We start from the raw sequence: 24572 nt of genomic DNA, 5'->3' as shown, positions 1-24572 counted from the left end.
ATGTGTCTGTACTAACAAGAGTTGCAAAGTGCATGGGATTTCTTTCTAAAACGATATTATTTGTACTGATCTGCTGAGGAACTTTCCGAGGTTTTGCGCCTTCAAAAAGACCTCTGTAAAAATCGTGAGAAAAGGCATAAATTACCCACCTCTTAACCTTTTGCTTCATTATCCAGAGGCCAGAAGGCAGAAGGGAATAATGTTTATCAATTATAGTGAGTTTTTTCTAAAATGCTTTAAAGATAACAGAAAAGTAAATTATTTCAGATTCTAGTTTCACTGTGATCAAACATTCCCTACAATATAATTTCATACTTGGTAGGGGAGGAGGGTAAAAAGGAAGTCATCCCCCTTCTCTTGAGAGAAGAGTCTGTTCATCCTCTCATTGCTACAAACATGTCTCCGCATTGTCTTTTCAAAAAAATTCACCATTACTCTTTTCTTCTTTTGTGTGTAAATCACAAAATGCCATCGCTCCCTAAACAAAATAAAATGCCAGCTGCTGAAAGAACAATGTTTCCTTAAAAATGATCTATAAAATAACTTGCTCAACAAATGATATCTAGTCCTGTTTTGTCATTTATCTCCAAAACAAATACTATTTCAGTTGTGTATTGTAGCCGGCTTCAGAGCATTTTTAAAGTTTGTTTAAATTATATGTGTGTGTGGGCTTAGTTGCTCCGTCATGTCTGATTCTTTGCAACCCCATGGACTGTAGCCCACCAGGCTCCTGTGTCCATGGGATTCTTTAGGCAAGAATACTGGAGTGGGTTGCCATGCCCTCCTCCAGGGGGTCTTCCCAACCCAGGGGTCGAACCCAGGTCTTTCGCATAGCTGGCAGATTCTTTACGTCTGAGCCACCAGGGTGCAACAATCTAAAAACAAGCATCCTTTCTATTTTGTTCCATTGATCTATATGGGATGATTTGGGAGAATAGCATTGTAACAGGTATACTATCATGTAAGAATCGAATCGCCAGTCTATGTCGATGCAGGATACAGCATGCTTGGGGCTGGTACACGGTGATGACCCAGAGAGATGTTATGGGGAGGGAGGTGGGAGGGGGGTTCATGTTTGGGAACACATGTACACCCGTGGTGGATTCATGCCAATGTATGGCAAAACCAATACAGTATTGTGAAGTAAAATAAAGTAAAAATAAAAATTAAAAAAATAAAAAATAAATAAAATAAAAACAAGCATCCTAGGAGGTTAAGAATCCCTCTAGGAAAGTTCTCAAAGGCTCAAGCGTCTGCATGCAATTCTGGCTCTCTTTGAAAAAGAGCTGGGTAGGTCAGAGTTACAATTACTGCATCAAAGGGTTTAAAAGGAAGAAGAGTTCTTTCCTGGTGTGAAGGGCAGGTGGAGGCTTTCATGTGATTAGTCTCCCAAGTAAGTCTCAAAATAATAGGAAGCTGAAATCTTTTAGCAGTATTTACACTGCCATGTTGAAAACATGTTGCTCTCCAGAAGAGAAATCAAATAATAAAGTATTTTTTAAAAAATATTTTAGCTTGTATCTCTTGTAGACATTAAGTTGCTATTTTATCTTCATGAGTCATTATTCCTTTCTCTGTTTAGCTTTAGCCCAAGTGTTATAAGCAGTTTCTTCACAGAAAGCATGTATTTCCATGAAAAAAGTCAAAATTTAGCAGCTCATATGCCAAGAGGGAAACCTTTCAGGGTAGTTCCCTGTAAATATCTGGAAATTCATTAATGATTTACATTTCAAATATCACATACTATGCTAGTTTATTTACTATTCCTATAGGAAATATATCATCAGTGAATGGACTGAGTTTGATACAATCTTATATGACAAATATTTCAAAACTTACTACACACAAGAGACAATTTCTCTGCTCTTGAAAACCAGTTTAATAATTAAGACTAAAACTACCAATTAGTGTATCCTTTTGAATCTATTTATGTGCTAAAATCTTTCAGCCCTCATATAATTTTAACTATTTTAGGAGAAGGAACAAAAATATATGTACACGGAGAAGATGAAACAAAAGGAAGAAATTCACGTTTGAGGCTGGGTGTCGGTGTCATTTGCAATCACTCAAAGCAAACAGTCCAATTCCTTTCCTTGTGTTGCTTTCTACCTAAATGGAGACAGATTTTTTTTTAAAATTGGTGCAGTATGTCATTATTAATGTAGCTATATTATATAATGAAGATGAAGGTCATAATGTTGACTGTGAAAGCAATAACAGTGATGCTAATAATAATACTAATAGTGGCAGCTACCAGTTCTAAGCAGTTATGATACATTGACTACTTCACTCATTGATCCATGTGAGTTGTACCTTTATTTCTCTTAACAATACAAGAAAGGGGATATTATTATTTCTAATTAACAAGTGAATTAATGTCACTTTAAGGATTAAGGACACCTTTATGGGTCTCACCTTAGTTAGAAAGTAGAAGAAACCAATTCTACCTTCTGTCTGGGCACCAGGATTTTCCCACTACTTAGTTATCCTCTCCTGTAGCCCAAGACACACACCGTTACTTCCTGTCCGCCAACACACACACAACTTTACTCTGAATTTACATTTTACAACAGGATGATAACCCTGGTTTACTGAAATACCTCAGGACAGGGAAAAGGTCCCATGTGTATCAGTTAACAAACTACTTATCTATGTCTCCATCATCGCAAAAAGGCCGTAAATAAACATAGCCAAACTACCCATTGTTAGAACATTCTTACTTTTTAACAATGTCAAGTATTCTTCCTGTCTACACCTGCCTTTCATTCTGCTTCTAAGATTACAGGATGAGGGTCTTTCTTTCTGTCTTAACTGGAAAGCGTCCAAGAGTGTGGCTCATGTAGCTCTAGGAATCGAGATCACTTACTCCACTAAATCTGCACAAAGGCAGAAACCTTCAGGCAATTGTTCATTTGCTCTGGTTAATCTACACACTTGCCCTTTGCTGAATAAACACTAAAAAAATATCTTTCTTCAAATCTTTCCTAAATATGTGTGTGTACAACTTTGAGTTTTATAAAAGTATTTCAAATTTCTATGCAATTTTTCAATCCCATACCCACAAAACATGAAAAAGGAAACATGAAATTCTCATAGATACCAAAAAACCATTACAAGCCTGAGAAATCTCAATATGCCCCAAACCTTTCTCACCAAAACCCCTTTTCTGCTGTCTTTGCCATGCCAGCTAATGGGGATGTCATCCTTTATTTTGCTTTCACACCCCCCAGCCAATCGACGTCACCAAATTTCATCAACTCTACCCTCAAAATGCACCTCCAATTCCACCACTTCTTCCCCCTGTCCAGCGCTGCTGCTCTGGTCCACGCCACCATCTGTCCTCCTCATGATGGTTTTTACAGCCTCCCAACTGATGCTCCTGCCCATAGAGCCGCCAGAATGATCCTCCTCTCTCTCTATTTGGGAGTCAGATTATGGCATTCTTTCTTCCCAAACCCTGCAACAAATCCTCCTCTCATCTCAACTGAGTGACAGTGACCTTCATGGACAGTGACATCCATAGTGTGACATCCATAGTGAGCCTTTTCCTGACCCATTTATGTACCACTGCACTCTTCATCCACATTCTTGGCTTCAATGTCCTTATTTCATTTTTTTCCACATAACTCATCAAATTTTAACTTACTCTCTACTTGTTTATTGTCTGTCTACCTCACCCAACACATACCAGATTGTAAATCCTATGAGGATAAGCTTTTTTTTTTAACTATTTGTTCATTGCTCTATCCCAAGTACCTAGAACTATACCTGAGTTGTGATAGACATTCAGTAAATGCTTAATAAAAAACTTTATATAGAAACAAAATACTGCACAACACATATAAATGCCACCCTGATAGAAAATTATCAAGTCTTCTTGGTAAAGCTCTTCTTCACTGCTGAGCCACTTCATTTTTTTATTCAAACATCAGGATATGCTGAGTGGTATACTTAGTCCCAAATCAGAGACTAAAATGCAATTTACTAATTAAAATAATGGATTTTAAATGCTGGTGTTTTTATTTTTAAAACAGCTTCCTTGTGCCTCTTAATGGAAGTGCTTTTCTTAAAAAATATTGTTCCCTCTGCTTCCTGGCAGGCTAGTTATATTCATATTGTAGCATGGCTATGAATATTCTGTCCTGTACTTCCAAATATGACTGTTATTCAGAACAACTTTTCTCCAGAGGCATGTGTTTCAAGCAGAGATTCATTTTGGGAAAGGAGCTTGATTTTCCTTCTATCACTGCATGATTAAAATTAATTTCAAGGTGACCCATACATTTATAATGAAGATGTTTTCTTTCAGGCTATGTCAAAGTTGGACAGAAGCCTTGGAGCTATTTTATTAACATTCTCAGCCTATGCTCTAGCTGTTTCATTTGTTACATTAGACATGTTCTCTAAGCTATATTGCATTTTTAGTAGTTATGAAAGTCCCCTGACTCATACCCTAGCTCCATAATAATTTCTTTTCCTTGTCTGGATTTTTGAACCTTTTCCAAAGGCTATGTTTACCTAAAGACAGAGAATATCCTCTGATAGCCTGAAGAGTAAAAATAAACAAGCTTAAACTAAAAACTATTGCCCCATTAATCTATAACCATCTCTAAATATTTAACACTGCTTTTGAAAAAAAAATTACCTTATACTTTCCAATGGGTTTCTTTTCAATGATTCAGGTAGCCGTAGGTTTGGATATTTGAAAGGTCCATTCTTTGCCGTGGTATCCTCCGCATAAGAGCTTAATTCTCAGGCTGACTGACAGTCGCACATGGGATTGTGTTCTAAAAAGCCCCTCCTCTTGCCAACATCTGTCTATTTATTTCAGATATAGAACAGAGCTTCTTAAAATGTAAAGTCAATGCTAGGTCCCAGATGTAATTAAAATTGCAACAACCAGAGGGATAAATACTCTCCAAAAGGTACATAAGAAGAATAAAGTCTTACCTTAACCTGAGCCATTAAAGGTCCCTCTTAATGTGACCTCTAAGTGCCCCCACAGGTGATAGAAATAAAAACCTACAATCAACTCTATGACAAATATATAGATGTAATATGAATTCTAAAAAGATGAATACTGATGTTAGTATAAATCCTCTTAGGACTGCGATGACCCTTACTGAAAACAGGAGGCCAGCAGTCAGACACCATTCTTACTTATAAAGTGAACTGGTACAGCAAACAAAATGGACAAATGTAGTCCTTAGGGTAAATGGGGAAAGTTAATATTAATGAGCATAAGTGGTGTCCTTAGATACACGCTCATTAATATTAACTTTCCCTTCCAGCACTGGAAATATAGAACATTTTTAATAAATCAATTTATTTAGGATCACCCTTGTAGATTTGGCTTCTGGCTCAATAAAGAGCAGTGAGGGATGGACAAGGCAAATTACTGAATTCTCTCTTCTAATCGTAGGGTCCTATGAATTAAAAATATCCACATAAATTTGTATAATAAAAAATTACTCCAGTGTCTAGATATCTTGTTTAAACTTCGAAGAAAGAAATCTGGATGCACAATTTTAACAACAATTAAAAAAAAAAAGTAAAGCAGCTTGTGGTCCTCTGAAATTATTAATAGAAAAGGGATTGGAATTAATCACAAACACAAGAGGAAGCTGAAATTAGAGAGGGTTATTAAGATACTGTCCGCTGTTTAATCTCACCCCCTTATCAACACATTAACCTTGTTTTCTCTGCCTAAGCCCTGAGTCCTACAGCAAAATTAGGTCAGAAATTCACATCAGATCAGATCAGCTGATTCATTCCAGCACAACCCTGACATGCTGCACATTTGGGTTTTGCTCTAGATAGACGAACATGGCTGAAGGTTTTGGAGGTTTGTTTCCTACGCTCTAAGCATTGGAGGTAGAGCTGGCTGTAGTGTCATTTCTAAGGCTAGCAGTAGAGTATTCCTAAAAGTTGAGATGGTAGTGTTTCTGAACTCTGGTTCATTTAACTGTCCCCACTTCACCTGAACAAAGTGAACATCCATTTTCATGCATAAATGGGGCATTTCATTTTTCCACATACCTGCAATTAAGTCAAATCTAATAAGATTACCTATCCGTGACTATTCACATTGCACTGAAGGGATATTTCTTTCACTCAAATGCTCTTCAGTAAATGCTCCCTATTTCCATAAGGTCTTCTGCCACAAATCATGAGTATGATTCCAGAAGCCATAACAATCTAAACAGGATTTATGTAACTGCTAACATTTCTCTATTAAGAGCTCTCAATGTAATTATGTCTTTGGGTAATCATTTCAAACAGCAACCAATTCTAAATTTTGGTATCACAGTCATTTGCTTTCTAAGTAGAAATGCTTTAATAAATAGGAAGCAAATATTTTCTTTAATTTTATTTTTAGTTATTTTTTTCTCTATTGTCTAAAGGATGAACTGTCCTGGCCAGTTGTTTCTTTTGACTAACAGAGATACTGAAATCTTCAAATATAAATGGCTTCCAAGTATATATCTTAATATACAACTGCATGTATTTTTTTAAAGGAGCTGTAATTAATCTAATTCTGTTTCTGACTGTCACTTTTAAAGAGGAAATATAACCTCATATAGATCCCTTGAGGGCATCCATAGGGAATAGAGACATTCCTAATCAGCCTAAGTAGTCCTTTGTGTCAGAACCACTTTGCTAAAATCGAGAGCTGTCTTCCAGACTTGCAATGTTAGAGGGAATTTCACTAATGTAGCATTTGTTTTATTAGAAAAAAATATTCGACCCTTTTCTTTAATAGAAAATGTACTCAGAAAGATATGTACTGGGAACACGTTTTTCCAGTAGCTTTTTAAAAATAAAGGATATGTCTTATATTGTTTTCAAAATACTAATCATTTTACTAATAGTAAAATGAGACAATGCAAGAATGAATTCCAGAATCCAGATAGAAAAAATTCACATGAAGAGAGAAGCCTCAAGCCTAAGCATGCATCACTGGGTTTACCAGATGATCTTTTGATTGCTCTTCTTGATGTTACTGGTAAAGAGTGAATCTTCAAAGGAGATCTTACATTAATAGGTACACATAAGTACTGCCTTACATGTTGTCTGTAACCAGCTTGTTCTCATTTGTCAGTTGCCTCCCCTTAATAACTAGTGCCTATGTGTGTCAGTGGTTCAATATATCTATTATCCTTGTGTCTTAAACATCCTTCTTTATCCACACGTGTAGCAAACTAGGGTTTTCTAACCTATCTCAAGTGATCTTACTAGTTTAAAATGATAGGTTGTGCATGTTTGTTTTCTGACAGTTTTTTTTTTAATAAAAAAGAAATCTCATTTAACAATGCCTGCAGAAAACCATTAGAATTTTATCATAGCAGAAATGATGAGCTACTGAAATATTTTTTCATTATCCATTAACTTTTCGCCTTTTGAGTCTTTCTCTCTTTTTCCCACCAAATGTTATTTGGAGCTATTAAGTACTGAGTATCACTTTTTATTTATTTAAAAGTTTCTATCCAATAAGAATTTTCAGTGAAATCCCATTTGGGAAATGGAAGTGAAAATATAAGGAAGTTAGTAGCAAAAAATGGGCTCAACTTAGTTTAAAAATAAGTAATTGGGCTCAGAAAGCCCAAGTGACTTGGAACACTGAGAATGTGATGAGAAGATTTTTTCCTAAGAGCTCAGTGTTTTAAGCTTCCCAGCTTCAACACAAAAGGCATTTCAGCACATATGTGATCTAGAAGGTCAATCACATGAAATCCTATTTCCATTTTTTAAGCAATCCCTGGCAGTCTGCACATTTCTGAAATTGCAACTGGCATATTTCACAGAGAATTATCATCAATGCCTTTTCAAGGTCAAACATGCCCCATCTTTAGATTTTCAGCATTTACATTAAATAGTAGTATATATTAAAGCGAGCATTCAGCAGATATGACAAAGAATTTTAATTGATTAGACTGTGTTCATTAATATCATGTTGAATTTTATGCATAATGACATAAATTTCGTGTTAAAAGTATTACCATATGTCTGAAGTTTAGATGTGGATATTCTGCCTTGGTCACCATCCCTGCAACCAAAATGGCTGTGTGGCCAGAATCTTGCTGAGGAGTTTTCAAAAATTTTAAAAATGAATTTCCTATTAGCAAAGTTGAAGCAACTGTAAAAATGTACTATGAGAACACTCTATATAATATTTAAAATTTATTATATCCTTTAATTGTCAGAATCCCAGAACACTGGTCCCCGTATGAACAATATAAATTGAATTTGAACATTTCAGCAGGTACTGAGATGGAATAATTTGAGAGCCCCATCCCAAAGACAGGGAGGCCTTGAACCTCCTCCTCCTGCCCAGTCATGACTTTCCTGGCTCCTTTCCTGATTCTTCCTCCCTTTACATCATCCAGAAACTTCTACGTATATCCTCACACTGCACATTGTGTGTATGTTCGTCGCTCAGTTGTGTCCAACTCTTTGCAACCCCATGGACTGTAGACCCCCAGGACCCTCTGTCTATGGAATTCTCCAGGCAAGAATACTGGAGTGGGTACTCATTTCCTTCTCCAGGAAATCTTCCCGACCCAGGGACTGAAGCCAAATCTCCTGCACACTGCTCATGAGCCCTGCTTTTATAAAACAAAGCCATCTGAGATGGCCAACATAGATGGACCTAGAGACTATCATACTAAGTAAATCAGACAGAAAAAGACAGATGTTATATGACAATGCTTATATATGGAATATAAAATGTGATACCAATGAACTTAATTTTCAAAACAAATAAATTCACATACATAGAAAACAAACTTATAGTTATCAAAAGGGAAAGGAGGGGATTTTGGATTAGGAATTTGGGATTAAAATGTATACACTATTACATATAAACTAGATAAACAGCAAAGACCTACTGTATATCATAGCATATCACTATTCTCTATACTCAATATCTTGTGATAACCTATAAAGAAGAGAATCTGAACACATATATATATAATATAAAATAGATAAATAACAAGGACCTACTGGATATCACAGTATATCACTATACACTCAATATCTTGTGATAACTTAAAATAGAAAAAAACCCTGAATATTATACATATATATGTAATATACAAATATTATATATTTTTATATAATATTATATTATACCCCTAATATAGGTATATAAGGGGCTTCACATGTGGCACTAGAGGTAAAGAAATTTCCTGCCAATGCAGGAGACATAAGAGAGATGCAAGTTCGATCCCTGGGTCAGGAAGATCCATGCACACCCTTGCACGCCTTCTCATGCCCTCGCAACCCACTCCAGTATTCTTGCCTGGAGAATCCCATTGACAGAGGAGCCTAGCAGGCTATAGTCCACGGGGTCTCAAAGGGTCAGACATGACTGAAGGGACTTAGTATGCATGCATATATATCTTAATCACTTTGCTGAGGACCTGAAACATTGTAAATCAACTGTACTCAAACAAAAAACAAAACAAACGAAAAAAGAAAATCATCTGAAAAGTTTCCAAATTTAGGAGCTTTTACTAGTGTTTTGCTCCTTCCAAAAATATTTACATTTTAAATTTGAATTCCAGAAAAATATTTGATTAAAGAGTGTAAGAGAGAAAAGGTAAGAGTTACTGCTAGCGAGAGACATACTACATCTTTCTATTCCCAGCACGTGTGACAGCTACGGTACAATAATAAAGTGGTGTTTGAGGAGCCAGGTTTGGGGCTGCTTCACGCAGGAGTAGTCATCCGTTCATTCATCGTTCAGTCACCCATACATTGTGGCTGAGCAGTCTGTGCTCCAATCTGAAACACTTGAGATCCCATCCCTTCCCACCTACTCAAGGACATAATCACAGTAATTTTTTCTTCCCTCTCCTAAGTCATTAACATTTCCCTTTCTATTGTAATCATTTATATCAGCATTTCAAATAAGCCAACTTTCTCTCTTCTTGAAGGAAGAAAACCAGGAAAACAGAACACCATAAACTTCTCTTCCTCCTTCAACTACTCTCCGTATGTGTGAATTTTATTTAACTTCAAAAATCCCTACAGTAATTTTCTATCATTTTCTTCCTTAAGTGTTGGTGACCTGGGTTCGATCCCTGGGTCAGGCAAATCCCCTGAAGAAGGAACTGGCAACCCACTCCAGTATTCTTGCTTGGAGAATCCCATGGACAGAGGAGCCTGGAGGACTATAGTCCATGGGGTTGCAAAGCTGGACATGGGTGAGCGATTAACATATACACGTTTTCTTCCTTGTTTCAATTCCTCTTTTTCAATCCTCTCATGAACCTAACACCACTGGGTTTTGTCCCCAGACCACCAGCAAAACTTTTCTTGTCAACACCAATGTGGTAAAAAGCATCATTCAATCCTCAGGCTTCAATATATTTGACCCACCAGTAAAATCTCTCTTCTTTAATCCCTTTTGTCATTTCACTCTGATGCAACACCCACTTTGGCGGTTCTCTTATCTCACTACCTCTTCTTACTGGATTCTTCTACTGTTCCTGTTATGTAAGCAATCATATGCCCCAAGAAACTGTCCTGGGTGCTTTTATTCTATCTGACTTCAGGTCCTAGGGATTCTTAACTAGACTCTTGACTATAATATCTATGACTCTCATATTAACATCCCCAACTTTGATCTCCATGAATCCTGGATCCAATTGCCCATCCAGAATTCTCCATTTGAATATCTAAAAGGACTGCCAACACTGGAGATGAAAGCTGAACTCCCATTCCCCCACCATTCAACCTAAACTTACTTCTCTTCAAATCTTTAGCATTTCATTAAGTGTAAGCGTCATTCTTCTAGTTGTCTCAGATAAAAGCAACACATAACAACAGAATCCAGAACAACAGCAAAACACACTTGAGAACCATCTTCAGTTCCTGTCTTTTATTCTATTTCTACATCTCATCAGTTAGAAAATTTTGATGAGCCCATAATCTTAGTATTTGATACCACCTCTGCTAGTATCACCCTACTCCAAACTACCACCATCTCTCACATGAATCACAGCAAAAGCTTTCTCTCTGAATTCCCTGCATCGTTATATCCCACCCATCTATTCAACTGAAGGAAACCATAGTAATCACTGTGGGATGATCAGTTAGCGCACATCATACCTATGCTCAAAAATCTGTAATCTTTCTTCCATCAGAGTAAAACACGAGTGTTTATAAGGCTTTGTATTACCTGCTGGTCCACTACCAGTCTGAACTTATACCACTGCCCCCCAACCTCAGTATTTGCTCAGTCACAACAGGACACCTTACCCTTGGAACACACCAAACTTTGTCTTCTCTGCCCAGAATCCTCTTCCCATAGATAGCTGTACGTGGCTCATGTCTCCAGCAACAGGCTCCCAGTGTCTCATACTCCTGCTCAGATGTTGCAGGATCTCAGAGTTCTTCCCTGGAGTCTATTCTTATCTTCCTCATCTTGGCTTGTTTTACAGTGTTAAAAAACTGTTACCACCTGTCGTATACATTTATTTAAACATATCTTTCATGTTGCCTCTCCTTTACCCTTCTTTCAGAATGTAGTCTTTTATAACCAGGAACTTTGTTCTGTTTATTGATATTTCATAAAAGCTTAGGGCTTCCCAGGTGGCGCCTGTAGTAAAGAATCTGCCTGTCAATTCAGTAAGAGATGCAGATTCGATTGCAGGGTTGGGAAGACCCCCTGGAGAAGGGCACGGCAACCCTCTCCAGTATTTTTGCCTGGAGAATCCCATGGACAGAGGAGCCTGGTGGGCTATAGTCAGTGGGGTCACAAAGAGTCAGAAATGACTGAAGCGACTTAGCACACACACATAAAAGCCTAGAACATTTCCTGGCATTCAGTAAAATTCCAATAAATGTTTTACCAAAAAATGAATATATTTGACAGCAAGTTATTGGGATGGCCCAAAAACTGCATTTAGGTTTTTTTCCCATAAGACATAATGGAAAAGACCCAGTAATTATTGAGCAATAATTTGGCTTAAGATTCTGTTCTAAGAACTGCACAGTCACTTACCTAAATTCCTGTCCCTGTTCCCTGAACTATAGACTTCTTGGAATTATGCCTCTTTGAACACTTTACCACCTAAGAATGAGTCATTTTTGATGTCTTAACATCGATAGATCTTTAGATAGAAACTTTCTGAAGGTTGTTGATGAAACACAGAATATAGTAGTACTGTGATAAGCACACTGTGGGTGCTCTGTATAGCCTAATAGAACAATTTAGCTAATAATTCTGTCCCTATGCTTAGAGAAAATAATGAATTTATGAGTTTTAATGGCAAGATTGGGAAACTTTAGATTTTATATATGAAGTTATTTTAAAAATCATGAGTTTTCTTTTTTGTTTGAGTTTCAGAAATGTTAGACTCACAGAAATAATTTAAAATGTTCATATACATATAGAAGTTTATCAGAGGTAATTTACAGAAAAAAATTTATTGTAAGAAAGGAAGCTGTGATGTCAACTAAAACTGCTGCTGGTGCTGCTGAGTCACTTCAGTTGTGTCCGACTCTGTGCAACCCCATAGACTGCAGCCCACCAGGCTCCCCTGTCCCTCAGATTCTCCAGGCAAGAACACTGGAGTGGGTTGCCATTTCCTTCTCCAATGCATGAAAGTGAAAAGTCAAAGTGAAGTCACTCAGTCGTGTCCGACTCTTAGCAACCCCATGGACCGCAGCCTACCAGGCTCCTCCGTCCATGGGATTTTCCAGGAAAGAGTACTGGACTGGGGTGCCATTGCCTTCTCCAAACTAAAACTGGGTAGAAATAAATAACATCTTACAGAAAGCATATACAGTTATTAACATGTTTATGAAACAATTTTACAAATATTTGTATATTTGGTAATAGAATTGATTTCCATTTTAATAGTCCAGAGAAAAAGATTGCACTCTTTCACAATGATCCTCTACAAAAGTTCTTTCTATATTTTTGATTCCAAATCTCTCTCCTTGTTTCTCTCCCTCTTCTTCTTCATCAATCATTAAATGATTGGAGTAGTGCATCCTTACTTTGCTTCTTTATAAGAATGAATGTGTCTGTGTGTGTGTGTGTGTGTGTGTGTGTGTGTCACTCAGTCATGTCCAACTCTTCTGTAGCCTGCCAGGCTCCTCTGTCCATGGAATTCTCCAGGCAAGAGTAATGAAGCAGGTAGACATTTCCTTCTCCAGGGGATTTTCCTGACCCTGGGGTTGAACCCCATTTCTTGCATTGCAGGCAGATTCTTTACCACCTAAGCCACCAGGGAAGCCCATAAGAATGAATAGTCCACCTTAAAAGAATATTTTCTTTTCCTTCATACTATAGTGTTCACAGAGAGTAAGCAAAAGGATTAATTTCAGATTAGATGAAAAATCCACCAACTATCAAGACAGCTTACTATTACCATTCAGTTATCCAGGCAATTGATGGATTAATTTCCTGAATTCTGTCTCTTTGCCCTTAATAAATATACTTCGTTGAATAAATAAGACTCCATCAAACACACATTTCTACCTGTACCCCTACAATATATACACTCAGAAAATGCTGAACATTTTTTTGGAAAAATCAAAAATTGTGTATCCTTCTTTTGATGTCAATACAGTGGAAAATATAGCCTCAGTTTGGAGGCCGCAATTGAGGCTCATTTGCATGTAGCAGGTAGGTTTTGAAGCATAAACGTCACTTCTTTTGAACAAACCTGGGACACTTAATACCAAGCAAGAGATGTAATAGCCACAGAACTCTGCATAGAGACCACACACTGAAGCTTCCACTTCAGAAACTCACAAAAGTCTAATTATTGACAAGTCTTTTCAGAGAAAGATGAACTCTATTATAAGATAAGGATGATACAGAGACCTTTAAAGGTGGGGATTTTTCATTAAACATTAAATAAGTGTGTGTTCCCTTAAGCTTTTATCAAGAGATTGTTCAGTATGAACTTTTACTTAAAGGAAACTGAATTTTTTCTTCATCCCATCTGCGCCTCCATAATCATAATACAGAAGTAAGCAACTGTCCCTAAGGTGGGTTGTTTTCTGTTACAGTTGAGGAGACATTTTCACTTTGTCTTTTCAAGTCTAACTTTGGCAAACCGCTTCTTGAGCAGGTGCCAACAGACTCACAGACTCCCTGGAGTGAACAACACTCAGGACACTTTCGTTTATACTTACCGTTTTATTGCTTCTTCCTGTCTTCGGCGTTTTTCATTCTTCTCTTTCAAGTAGGCCAGGTTTGTCTCGTTTCTCAAGCGATCGTTCTCTCGAGCAATGTCTGATGCGTTCTGAATAACCAAGCCATCATAGGCCTTCATCCCCATATCCTCAATGTACTGGAGAAACGTGTCCAAAGGGTCTTCCTCGGGATTGGAGCTCATCATCTTGGAGGATTTCATGTGAAAAGGAACACTTCCTGTGGGATGAGAGCACATTTCACCTTCATCAGAGATGTGGGTAAAAGCAAGGTGTTGCTTATTCTCCTAACATCTCATCAGCCCCAAACTCCAGTGTCTATGGTAGAATCTACTTGGAGAAAATGTCTCATTAGAAAGCACAGTTGCACGTTAAAAGTAAACATTAAATGAATTTTGCCTGGGTAGCAAACACTTCCTCAAAGCAGCAAAATGAACAAATCAATGGTCAAAGCTCTTGCACTGAAGGGTGATGCGAAGGTGTAAACATTTGGTGGGGGCGGGGGGGAATAACATAGGTTATGGGCTTATCTGGTAGCACAAGTGGTAGCGAATCCTCCTGCCAATGCAGGAGATGCAGGTTCGATCCATGGGTTGGGAAGATCCCTTAGAGAAGGAAATGGCAACCTACTCTGGTATTCTTGCCTGGGAAATCCAATGGACAGAATAGCCTGGTGAGCTACAGTCCATGGGGTAGCAGAGCATCAGACACGACTGAGCACGCACACACCACCCCGTGTAAACAGCCATGATTTTGTTTCTCAAAAATGTGTTCATATGCTAATAAGATACATTGGAGCCAAGCTCTATTTCTTTTTTGAACACCATAACAACTTTTCTGTTCAGTTTCAAATAAAATAATGTAATAATTTGGAATGAACTTTCTTATTGTATGTTTTCCTTGCAATTTATAGTTAAGATTTATGAATCTGAACAATTCATGCAAAACAGAGCAGTTATCAAGGAAATGCACTTTTCTAATATAAGTTGGCTTAGAAATAATCTCTTTGGGGTCCTCCATTGTTCTCCAAAATGCCTTCATATTATAACTCAAAAATCATAGATCACCAGAACCACGTTAATACTTACCATTCTGGTCATTCAAGCAATGACAATTTTGATTATCCTTACTACTTGAAGGATTAAAAAACCTGAGCCACAGAAAGGAAATCTGAAAGCCAAAATCAAATCAAAACAAAAACATAGGACTTTACAAGCTCACCTATAAAATGATGGAAATAATAATGCTTAGCTCCTACTGATATGAAGATTATGGCAGGTGATGACTATAGAGAATTTCACATAGAGTTCAACAATAATAAGTGTATACCTAATGAAGCTTGTTGATATTATTGACAGTAACAATCATGTAAAAAATACATATATATAGATGAATGGGTAGATAGATAACCAGCAGGCTATAGAAATCAGCATGGCTTGAAGTAGAAGTATCCAAAGAATCATAGAAATAAATGAAGCCAGAGGACAGAGAAATTGTGTTTGTATCCATCAAAATAGAACTGAATTTTAATTAATTACACTCAGAATAAATATTTTACACTTATAGCTTAATAATGCTTACTGTCCTCAGTCACATGGTAAAGCAAAATCAATTAGCAAAGAATATGTTGGCAAATTTAAAAATTATAAATCACCTTTACATCTTTTACTTTCTTCAACAGTCTCAGAAAAAAATTTTTTTAATATCAGCTGAGCTTTTTAAGGTAGAAGTCCTAGACCTTCATTTTTACCATTTCAAATTATTTCCATTCTGATTTTTTTACAAAAATAATCATGTTCCATAACCTGGATCGTAGCTATGGAAACTTCACTTCTTATCAGAGTTTATTAGCATTTCAGCTGCCAGTCAATCCATACGTTACTTGAAGCCCATTCTAAATTTAAGGATTTATTCTTCAACATGTAAGAAATTGTTGAAACCAGAGGGTCGATGAATTGTTCTTTCACTCATGGTTTTCTGTTATGTTGTTTTCTTATGTTTAATTTGGTTTTAAGCCGTAATGGGTTGGTAAATGAAATGGACTTCTAATTGCAACCACCTAATGTGACAAATTGTATTTCATTATCATCCTATCAGAAGTGGTGAACATACTTAGGAATTAAAAAATTCTGCTATGAATGATTGTAATTTGGGGGGGGAGGGGATGCAACATGATACTCAAAGAGCTAAAGCATTAGTATTATTGGGAATTCACTTCTACCAAGGACTTCAGCACTGGATGTGCTTTGATAAAAAAAGATCTGCATAACTTCATGGCAATTATTTCTACCATAGTTAAGCAAGCCAAGTCAGTATTATAAGGATTCTAGAGAGAATGTGTTGGAAGGTGGAAGATCAGGGTGGAAGATAATCACTCCTACTCTGCCCTTGAGCAAAATTGTCCATTTCCCATTGTGTAAGGCATTATTCAAAGATTTTTATTTCTTCCCTTAAGTTTTCCTCTCCATCCAGATGACACTTGTGATTCTTTATGGAGTTTATATATTCTAAACATTAGCCAGATTAATTGTGCACCTCTGAAAATTAATTATCTCCCTAAGTGGCCTTTCAACTTGGTTAGAGTTCAAATTTGTTTATTTTGAGAAAATAATAAATAATAACATCATAAAATATGCATACTATGGAGAGTCCTATTATAAGGTGTTTTTTTAACTGAGATGAAAATTTGGGGGATGAAAATCAGCTGTGAAATCTAGTAACACTTCAGAGCAATGAGAACTGGATGTTGGTGAACATGCTTTAGTCATCCAATTCTAGAGGATATTTGCTTCGACGATCATTCATTTATTCAAGTATTTCTTGAGCACATGTTATATGCTGTGCTGTGTGCTAAGTTGCTTCAGCTGTGTCCCAACTCTGTGCGACCCTATGGACTGTAGTCCACCAGGCTCCTCTGTCCATGGGATTCTCCAGGCGAGAATACTAGAGTGGGTTGCCATGCCCTCCTCCAGGGGATCTTCTTGACCCAAATCAACATCTCTTGCATCTCCTGCATTGGCAGGCAAGTTCTTTACCACCAGCTCCACCTAGGAAGCTCCATATTATGCATTGCTGCTGCTGCTGCTGCTGCTAAGTTGCTCCAGTCGTGTCCGACTCTATGTGATCCCATAGACGGCAGCCCACCAGGCTCCCCTGTCCCTGGGATTCTCCAGGCAAGAACACTGGAGTGGGTTGCCATTTCCTTCTCCAATGCATGAAAGTGAAAAGTCAAAGTGAAGTCGCTCAGTCGTGTCTGACTCTTTGTGACCCCATGGACTGCAGCCCACCAGGCTCCCCCGTCCCTGGGATGCTCCAGGCAAGAGTACTGGAAGGGGGTGCCATCGCCTTCTCCGATGTTATGCATTAGGCAGTGATAAAGGCAAAATTGTATCCCTCTAGACATTCATTCAGCAGTGAAAGAGCACAATAAGTAAATAATTGCAATGCAGTGTGACATGGGCACTAATTCACTGGGCAGTGTTGGCATTCCCGAGTTTGTCACGGTGATGGTCAGCATTTTTGACGATGAACACTTTTCAATGGTTATATGTAGTCTTCAAAAGTAAAAGTAAAAGAAAGACGGGCTATATCACTATTTAAGTATCACACTTTTTTTCCCTTTTTAGTGCTAAGTATTCTATCATGTCTGACTCGTTGAGGCTCCATGGACTATAGCCCACCAGGCTCCTCTGCCCATGGAATTTTCCAAGTAAAAATACTGGAATGAGTTGCCATTTCCTTCTCCAGGGGATCTTGCCGACTCAGGGATCGAACCCATGTCTCTTGTGTCTCCTGCATTAGCAAGTGAATTATTTGCCAGTAGGGCCACCTGAGAAGCCCTTTTGCCTTTTTGTCCACATGTAAAAGGTAGTTTGTAATGTAGAGGGAAACGGTGGCAGTCTTGAAGGACATATAGTGGGGTAGTTGACCACAACAGCCTAAAAGTCCTAAACTAAAGCACCCCTAGATCTATGACTTTGTGCAAGTTAATTAACCTCTTTAAGTTTCAGTCTCCACATTTTAAAAACCGTTATTTACCTCCTTAAGCTATTGTGAGGATTCAGTTTGAAAATGCATGCTCAATATGGGACCAAATTTATTAGTCATTAACATTAGATGATTTTCACAATTTTCAACTGTGGTGAAGATAAGGTTTTGTAATAATTCCTCTATAAATATAGTTTTACTGGAAACAGAATAGAATGCTTAATGTTCAACTTCCTTAATCAAAGGTATGCAAATAGAGGCCGTGAAAAGGGTTAATAGATTTGCTCACTAACCAAAAGCATTTACAAGTACTTATCCCTTCTGCCCCTTCCCTGATGGCTCAGCAGGTAAAGAATCCACCTGCAATGCAGGAGGTACTGGAAGCACAGGTAAAATACCTGGGTTGGGAAGATCCCCTGGAGAAGGAAATGACAACCCACTCCAGTATTCTTGCCAGGAAAATTCCATGGACTGAGGAGCTTGGCAGACTAGAGTCCATAGGTTCACAAAGAGTCTGACACAGCTGAGCATGCACACACACCCATTCTTCACATCTAGAAAATAAAGGCTTTGGGGAATATGAACCAAGACATGTATCCCATCTCACAAACACTTGGACTCCACCCATCCAAGCCCAACGGTATTTCTCAGAAAACTGGACTATGGACGAACAGATTCATGGCCTCCCCTAAGAAAAGTGAATCATATTAAGTGTCTACCTCTTTACAGCTGCTACCATGCCCATGCAGGGAGAATCCACAGACGAGTGTGATCTTAAATCAGCCTTTCAGAAATGTGTATTCATGGCTAAGACAGATATTTAATCAGATATATTTGTTATCACTAAAAATTTGACTGTGTTTTGATTGTTGGATTTAAATCAAGTTCAGTTCTAGCCCTTGAAGGACAATCCTATATGTAAACATTTTATGAAGGCTTGTTTTGAGCACCTAATTCCTAAAGTTGACATCATAAAAGAAAATAATTAAGAAGCAAACAGGCAACTTCCTTCAGGTAGCATCTTTAGCCATACTGCAATTAATTAATTAAGGAGTCTACGTCAGTCAGTAGGTCAGAATCATTGCCTAGCATATTTTAACAGAGCCTGTGAAATTGAATGGAAAGTTTGCATTTCTCCAGGCATCTCCTTTATTTGAGATCTGTGTCTTCAGCCATTTTTGCTCAAAACCAATTAGAAATTTCAGCACCCCACCCCCCTCCGCAGTGGTTGAAAGCTGGCATCCATGGTCTCCACCCACAAAGCAGATACGTTTTCTTTGGAATGCAGAACATTGATTCGAATAGCTCAAGATTTTTTGTGTATGTTCTTTTTCTTGGAAGTTGTGGTCAATATTTAAAATTTGTGTCAGGGACTCTTCTGGGAAAGCATCTAAAATAATGGAGATCAGAATTCCCATAGAAATCACAGATAACTTCAAGCATTCACTTTATGCCTTTCTTGTACTGCTGTATTCTGCATTTATAAGGCACTCTTTTCATTCAATTTTTGGATCACTATTTAGAATCAGCCTATTCTAATAAAGAGCTACAGAAGTTGGATTAAATACAACTGAATGGTTAATTACTCAGCTTTCTTTTATTTTATTCTTAAACTTTTGTCATTTCCTATTGACCACACCCTTTGTAAAGATTACTTTGTAAAATATTGTGATACTTATCAGAATTTGAAATTTCACTTTACTCAGCTAAGAGGCACCAGGTGGGAATCTGGTCATATTTATGACATTAAAAATTTTATCTTTTAATCAAAGTAATCATTTCTTTATTTTCTTTTAACATCATCACTTGACTTTACTAATGCTGAGCCTAGAACTGAAAGTGACATTACATTTCTTTACAAATATCTTCACTGAAATGAAACTATCCATTACATACATATATAGAGCAGAAAATACACATACAGCTATTCAAACACAGTACATGGAAACATTTAAAAATGTTTCTTTCTCTTTCTGTAGCCACTGCTTGCATCCCAGGAACCCAATAAGAGGAGACACTATATGAATTTAAGTGTTCAAGCCAAAAAAATGGAAGCATATTTTTGAGAAGCAAGTACATGCAAAAACTTTGGCTAAGATCATATTAATACATTCACATGGGTTATTCCCTTTGTAAATCAAGAAACAAATCTTATATGGCTGCAGGATATTTAATGTGGCTCTAAAAAAGGGTGTCAAGGTTGGGTTCCCCATAGTCTAGAGGGCTTTTCATTAACTATAGGCTGTTTTGTTTTTTTAAAGATATACCAAAAGAGTCAGATAAATATCAGGTATGCCATCTTCTCATACACGTGAAATAATTTTTCTTTTCTTAAAAGTCAGAACAGATTCCTTCTGTGCTGTAATTTCATGCATTTTGACATCAACCACTCTGACTCCATAAGAAATGGCTCCAGTGGACGTGTACACTGACTTCTCTGGCAGAATCTTCCTATGAGCCACTTATTACCATTTACCCAAAGCAGAGTTCTAGCATACCAGCATCCTCTCAGTGAATTAGCCCTCTGGCCCTTAGGAGTACTGCTTCTTTTTTCCTTTCTTTTGGTGTTTACTCAGAATTTCTGAAACGGAGCCGTGCTCCATCTAAAACCTTGGTTTTCCAAGGTATAAAGTTGTGAAAACTCTACCTATCCAGATATTTTCCGCATACACTGAGGGGTAGTAGAATCAAAAACATATATGTGGGAGGGAGCTGCTCCCCAAACTTAAAGTTCTGTAAGAAATGTCTTAAATTTTAGGTCACAGTTAACTCCCTATGATAATGTTATAGCCAGAATAAGATAAAGTTTATTTTGTGCTATTATTATAATGTTATTTGAGAAAAACAAAATACATAGAAGGAGATAAGTTTCATGGTGGAAACGTGAGACACTTTGCTTTGATTTCATGTTAACGTTTTTCACTTTATATGCATATGGGAAACTTTTCTAGTCCCCACCCCTTATTCATTTCTTAGGTTTTCAAACCACACCTGTCTCAACACTGTGAGGAAGCTATTTGATTTTGGTTAATTACAATTTGATTTTTCCCTCCCACACCAATCATTGCATCTTCTCTGAGACAGAGAATCTTATTTTGCCCAGTAGTATCTATTCATCTAAATAAAGTTTCTCATGGCAATTTTGACTATATTTTTTGTTCATCAGGAGAAAAAGATCTTTTACATTTTTTGCATGTACTCACATCAATTTGAAAAAATAGGTATTTAAATAATCAGGCTTCATATACATATGTAAAATACATATGCAAATTAATATCAAATTTGCTGACTTCACAGAGGACCAAATCAACAGACGAGATTGCCTGGTTCCACTCCACAACCCATGCAAACCATATCAAAATTATTTTTTTGATCAAATCTTATAATGTGTAAAAATACGTCCTATAATTTCACTTTGATTATGCTTGAAATCCTGCTCTCCCAACCCACGAATGGTCACGCTTAATTTTTCATTCCACTGTCATCAAAATGCAGCTGTTCTGCCCAAAATGGGAAATGTTAGAGTTAAAAGCAAGAAAGCTTGTTGAAGTGACTATAAAGACAGTGATTGCTTTTTTTTTTTTTTTTTCCTCTGAAAGCAGATTACTTTGTAGTGAGTTTTTCTCTACTCTCTCTCTTCCCAAAATGGTTAACATGGCCATTGATCACGTTAATGTAGAAGCATTGTAAATCAGAATCCACTCCCACCCCAACTTTCAGGTTGTCATGGGACTATTTGCCTATGTTCTGAAAAGACTGCACATGTCACTAATACTAGGGACTCACTCAAAATGTCAATGGCTGAGGTACTTTTTGGAGCCTTTGGCCAGATGTTTCCAGATGCTTACAAGGCAGTATTTGCAAACTAGATATAGTCAGTATAATAAATTGCTGACTGGAGCAACAATAGAAATCATTTAATTGGGTTGGAAGGCTATGATTTATTTTTTAAAAAAAATAGCCAATCTTCCTGTCTCCAGGATTTTTACACTTCTCTTTCTAAACTTTACGAATGCTCCACGTCCTTGGGCTTCTCTGCAGTTCCTTGTGAAGTTGTAGTATTTTTTTCCCCTCAGATCTGCTTTCACTGATTTGCTAAATCGGTACTGTCCTTCACAGAGTCCCCTCCTTTGCTGAGCTGGCAAACATATGTTGCATTTTCCACAGAAAAATGAAATAATTTTGTCATTTGTGGCTCACATTTTCTCATGTTAATTTGTTTACCACTTGACTATCTACAAAATAAGTTGAAGCATTGTCTGAAGTGTGAAATATTAAGAGAGAAGTTAATTTCCTCGTGTTCTATAGTCATTAATCCACACTGCTCAGTTATAAATTGTTGCGTGTTAAAATGACCAAAACTACATAGTGGAAGCTCTTCTATTGAGTTCTCTTATTCCTGGACTATATTTAGAACAACATTCCAGTTCTTGGTACTGAAACAACTTTAAGATTTCCTAATGACAACGAACACCATTCTTTCATGTACTAGTTCTTCCAGATAGGGAGTACCTGCATTTCTTGTATTTAAAATTTGCCAATAGTTGGAAGAATTAGAACGGAGACACCCCAACAAAATAAGTGTGTGTCCCAAGTAAAACGGGTCCACCTAAAGTTCTCAAATATGTATTGTGATGAGAATAGTGAAATCTTCCTGGTATTGATTGATACTAAAATATATATTTCTCAAAGAAATTTATGTCTTATCAGTTAGGAAAAAGCAGTTTCAGCTTTGCTCTAATCTGATAGTTCGGATTTTTACGTTTTGGTACTGTGCCTTTTCTTTCTTTTTTCTTTCTTGAGAACACAAAACTGGGCTGAAACAAATGTGCTAAGACATTGTTGTAAAATATTTATGGTATGGAATAGCAGATAAATAGCTAGCATGCACCACATGAATGCCAATTAATACCCTAGAAAATATTTTCAATGCTTTTAATAATTCAACATGGCTTATTTTACCAATGAAGATCTGGTTTAACCATTTCTGCGGTAATATGACTAAGTGGCTAAGAGGGTACAGAATAGCTTGAGGCTCATTAAAGCCTTGGATGCCTTTGCTGTGGCTTTCTTTCTGCTCCAGCTAATAAGACATGCAAACTTCAGCATTAAGTATCCCCAGCTAAAATCCATTCCATCTTATAACCAGATTGCTTGATCTATTTAGTGCTGGATTCAATTAGCATGCTTAGAGAATCTGAAAAATGAGATACATACCAAAATTTTAAGTCCCCAGGGACAGCTAAGTGCAATATTCAGAAGGTGACTTGTATCTGTCAGAGCCCTCTCTCGTGGCTGATCTCAGGGCAGTTCTGTAGGAGTCATCCAGCACCATAAGAAATAGACTTGTAGTTCAGCTCAGTTTTTCTTCAATTAAAGTGCATTGTATCTGGATGGGAAAAGTGTCCACTCCCAGATTCTTCATCACTAGAGATCAGAGCATTCTTGATGTTCTTTCTATCAGATAAAATGGCCTTTAAAGTTTGCTGGGAAGATTCAGTGGCAGAAGACAGGTGCTTGCTTCCTTAAATCGACATTCAGAGAAAAGAGGGCATAGCTAATGGGTGGGGATGAACACACAGCCTCTCGCCTTCCAGGTCCAGCAGGGAAGAAATTGAATAATTTTACCCACTTTGCTACACAGATGATTATAAGACTCGAAGCAATCACCCAGGCTGGCTAAGGTGCCTCATTTGATTATAGTCTGTGAAGGCAAAAATAAATGAAAACAAAAAATCAGAAACATCCTTTCTACATGTCTCCTTTCAGCCAAAAAGATGCTCTTTCTCATTGCCACTTACATACAGAAGGTTTGGAGCAGCCTAGCTTGTGGCATCGTCCCTCCCCCGTGACAACCAGCTCTCTCTCTCATTCTCTCTCTCCCCTCCCTCCCTGCCCCTGACTCCCTCCCTTTCTGCTTCTCTCTCTCTCCTCTCCAGCTGCCTTAGTCTGTTGATGCTGCTGCTGATTAATCAGGGATTCTGAAACAAAGAACCTACCTTCTGAAATAAGCAGTAATCTTTCTTCTCTGTTTCTGCAATCCGTCTGCATTGAACGGCAAAGCTGCCAGCGTTCTAGCACCTTGGATAGTTCCTGCTTACTAGGCCCATTGGAAAAGGGAGGCGAAGCAACTGAAGAAATGACAAGAAACCCAAAAGCAGCATCGTTCTACTTCAGATTTCGGCTCCCTGGGGTCTCTCATCCTCATTAAAGGCCTCACATCTAGGCAACAGAGCCTCTCTCTTTCATCTATCTGAGCTGAAGTCTGATTAGTAAATAATAAAATGAGAAGAGGATAAAGAAACCCCTTCATTTATAGCCACTACAACACTAATTCAGTCTTTATGGAGAAGAGAAATATAAATGCATCAAAAATAAATGTTCTTACTCCCAAGGATGTTTAAGTCATA

At 37.5% G+C, this 24572-nt stretch overlaps 1 protein-coding gene across 1 annotated transcript in view; it reads right to left on the bottom strand.

Moving 5' to 3' along the window:
• Positions 1–14378, bottom strand: part of NYAP2 (neuronal tyrosine-phosphorylated phosphoinositide-3-kinase adaptor 2) — a 301436-nt gene extending 287058 nt beyond the window's left edge. The window contains exon 1 of the mRNA XM_069574685.1: positions 14158–14378. Within this exon, the coding sequence (XP_069430786.1) occupies positions 14158–14378 (221 nt within the window). The remainder of the gene's footprint in view (positions 1–14157) is intronic.
• Positions 14379–24572: the final 10194 nt, after the last annotated feature.

This window comes from Ovis canadensis, chromosome 2 (assembly GCF_042477335.2).
Source record: "Ovis canadensis isolate MfBH-ARS-UI-01 breed Bighorn chromosome 2, ARS-UI_OviCan_v2, whole genome shotgun sequence".
Taxonomy (NCBI): Eukaryota; Metazoa; Chordata; class Mammalia; order Artiodactyla; family Bovidae; genus Ovis; species Ovis canadensis.
This window is presented reverse-complemented; position numbering and strand designations above follow the sequence as displayed.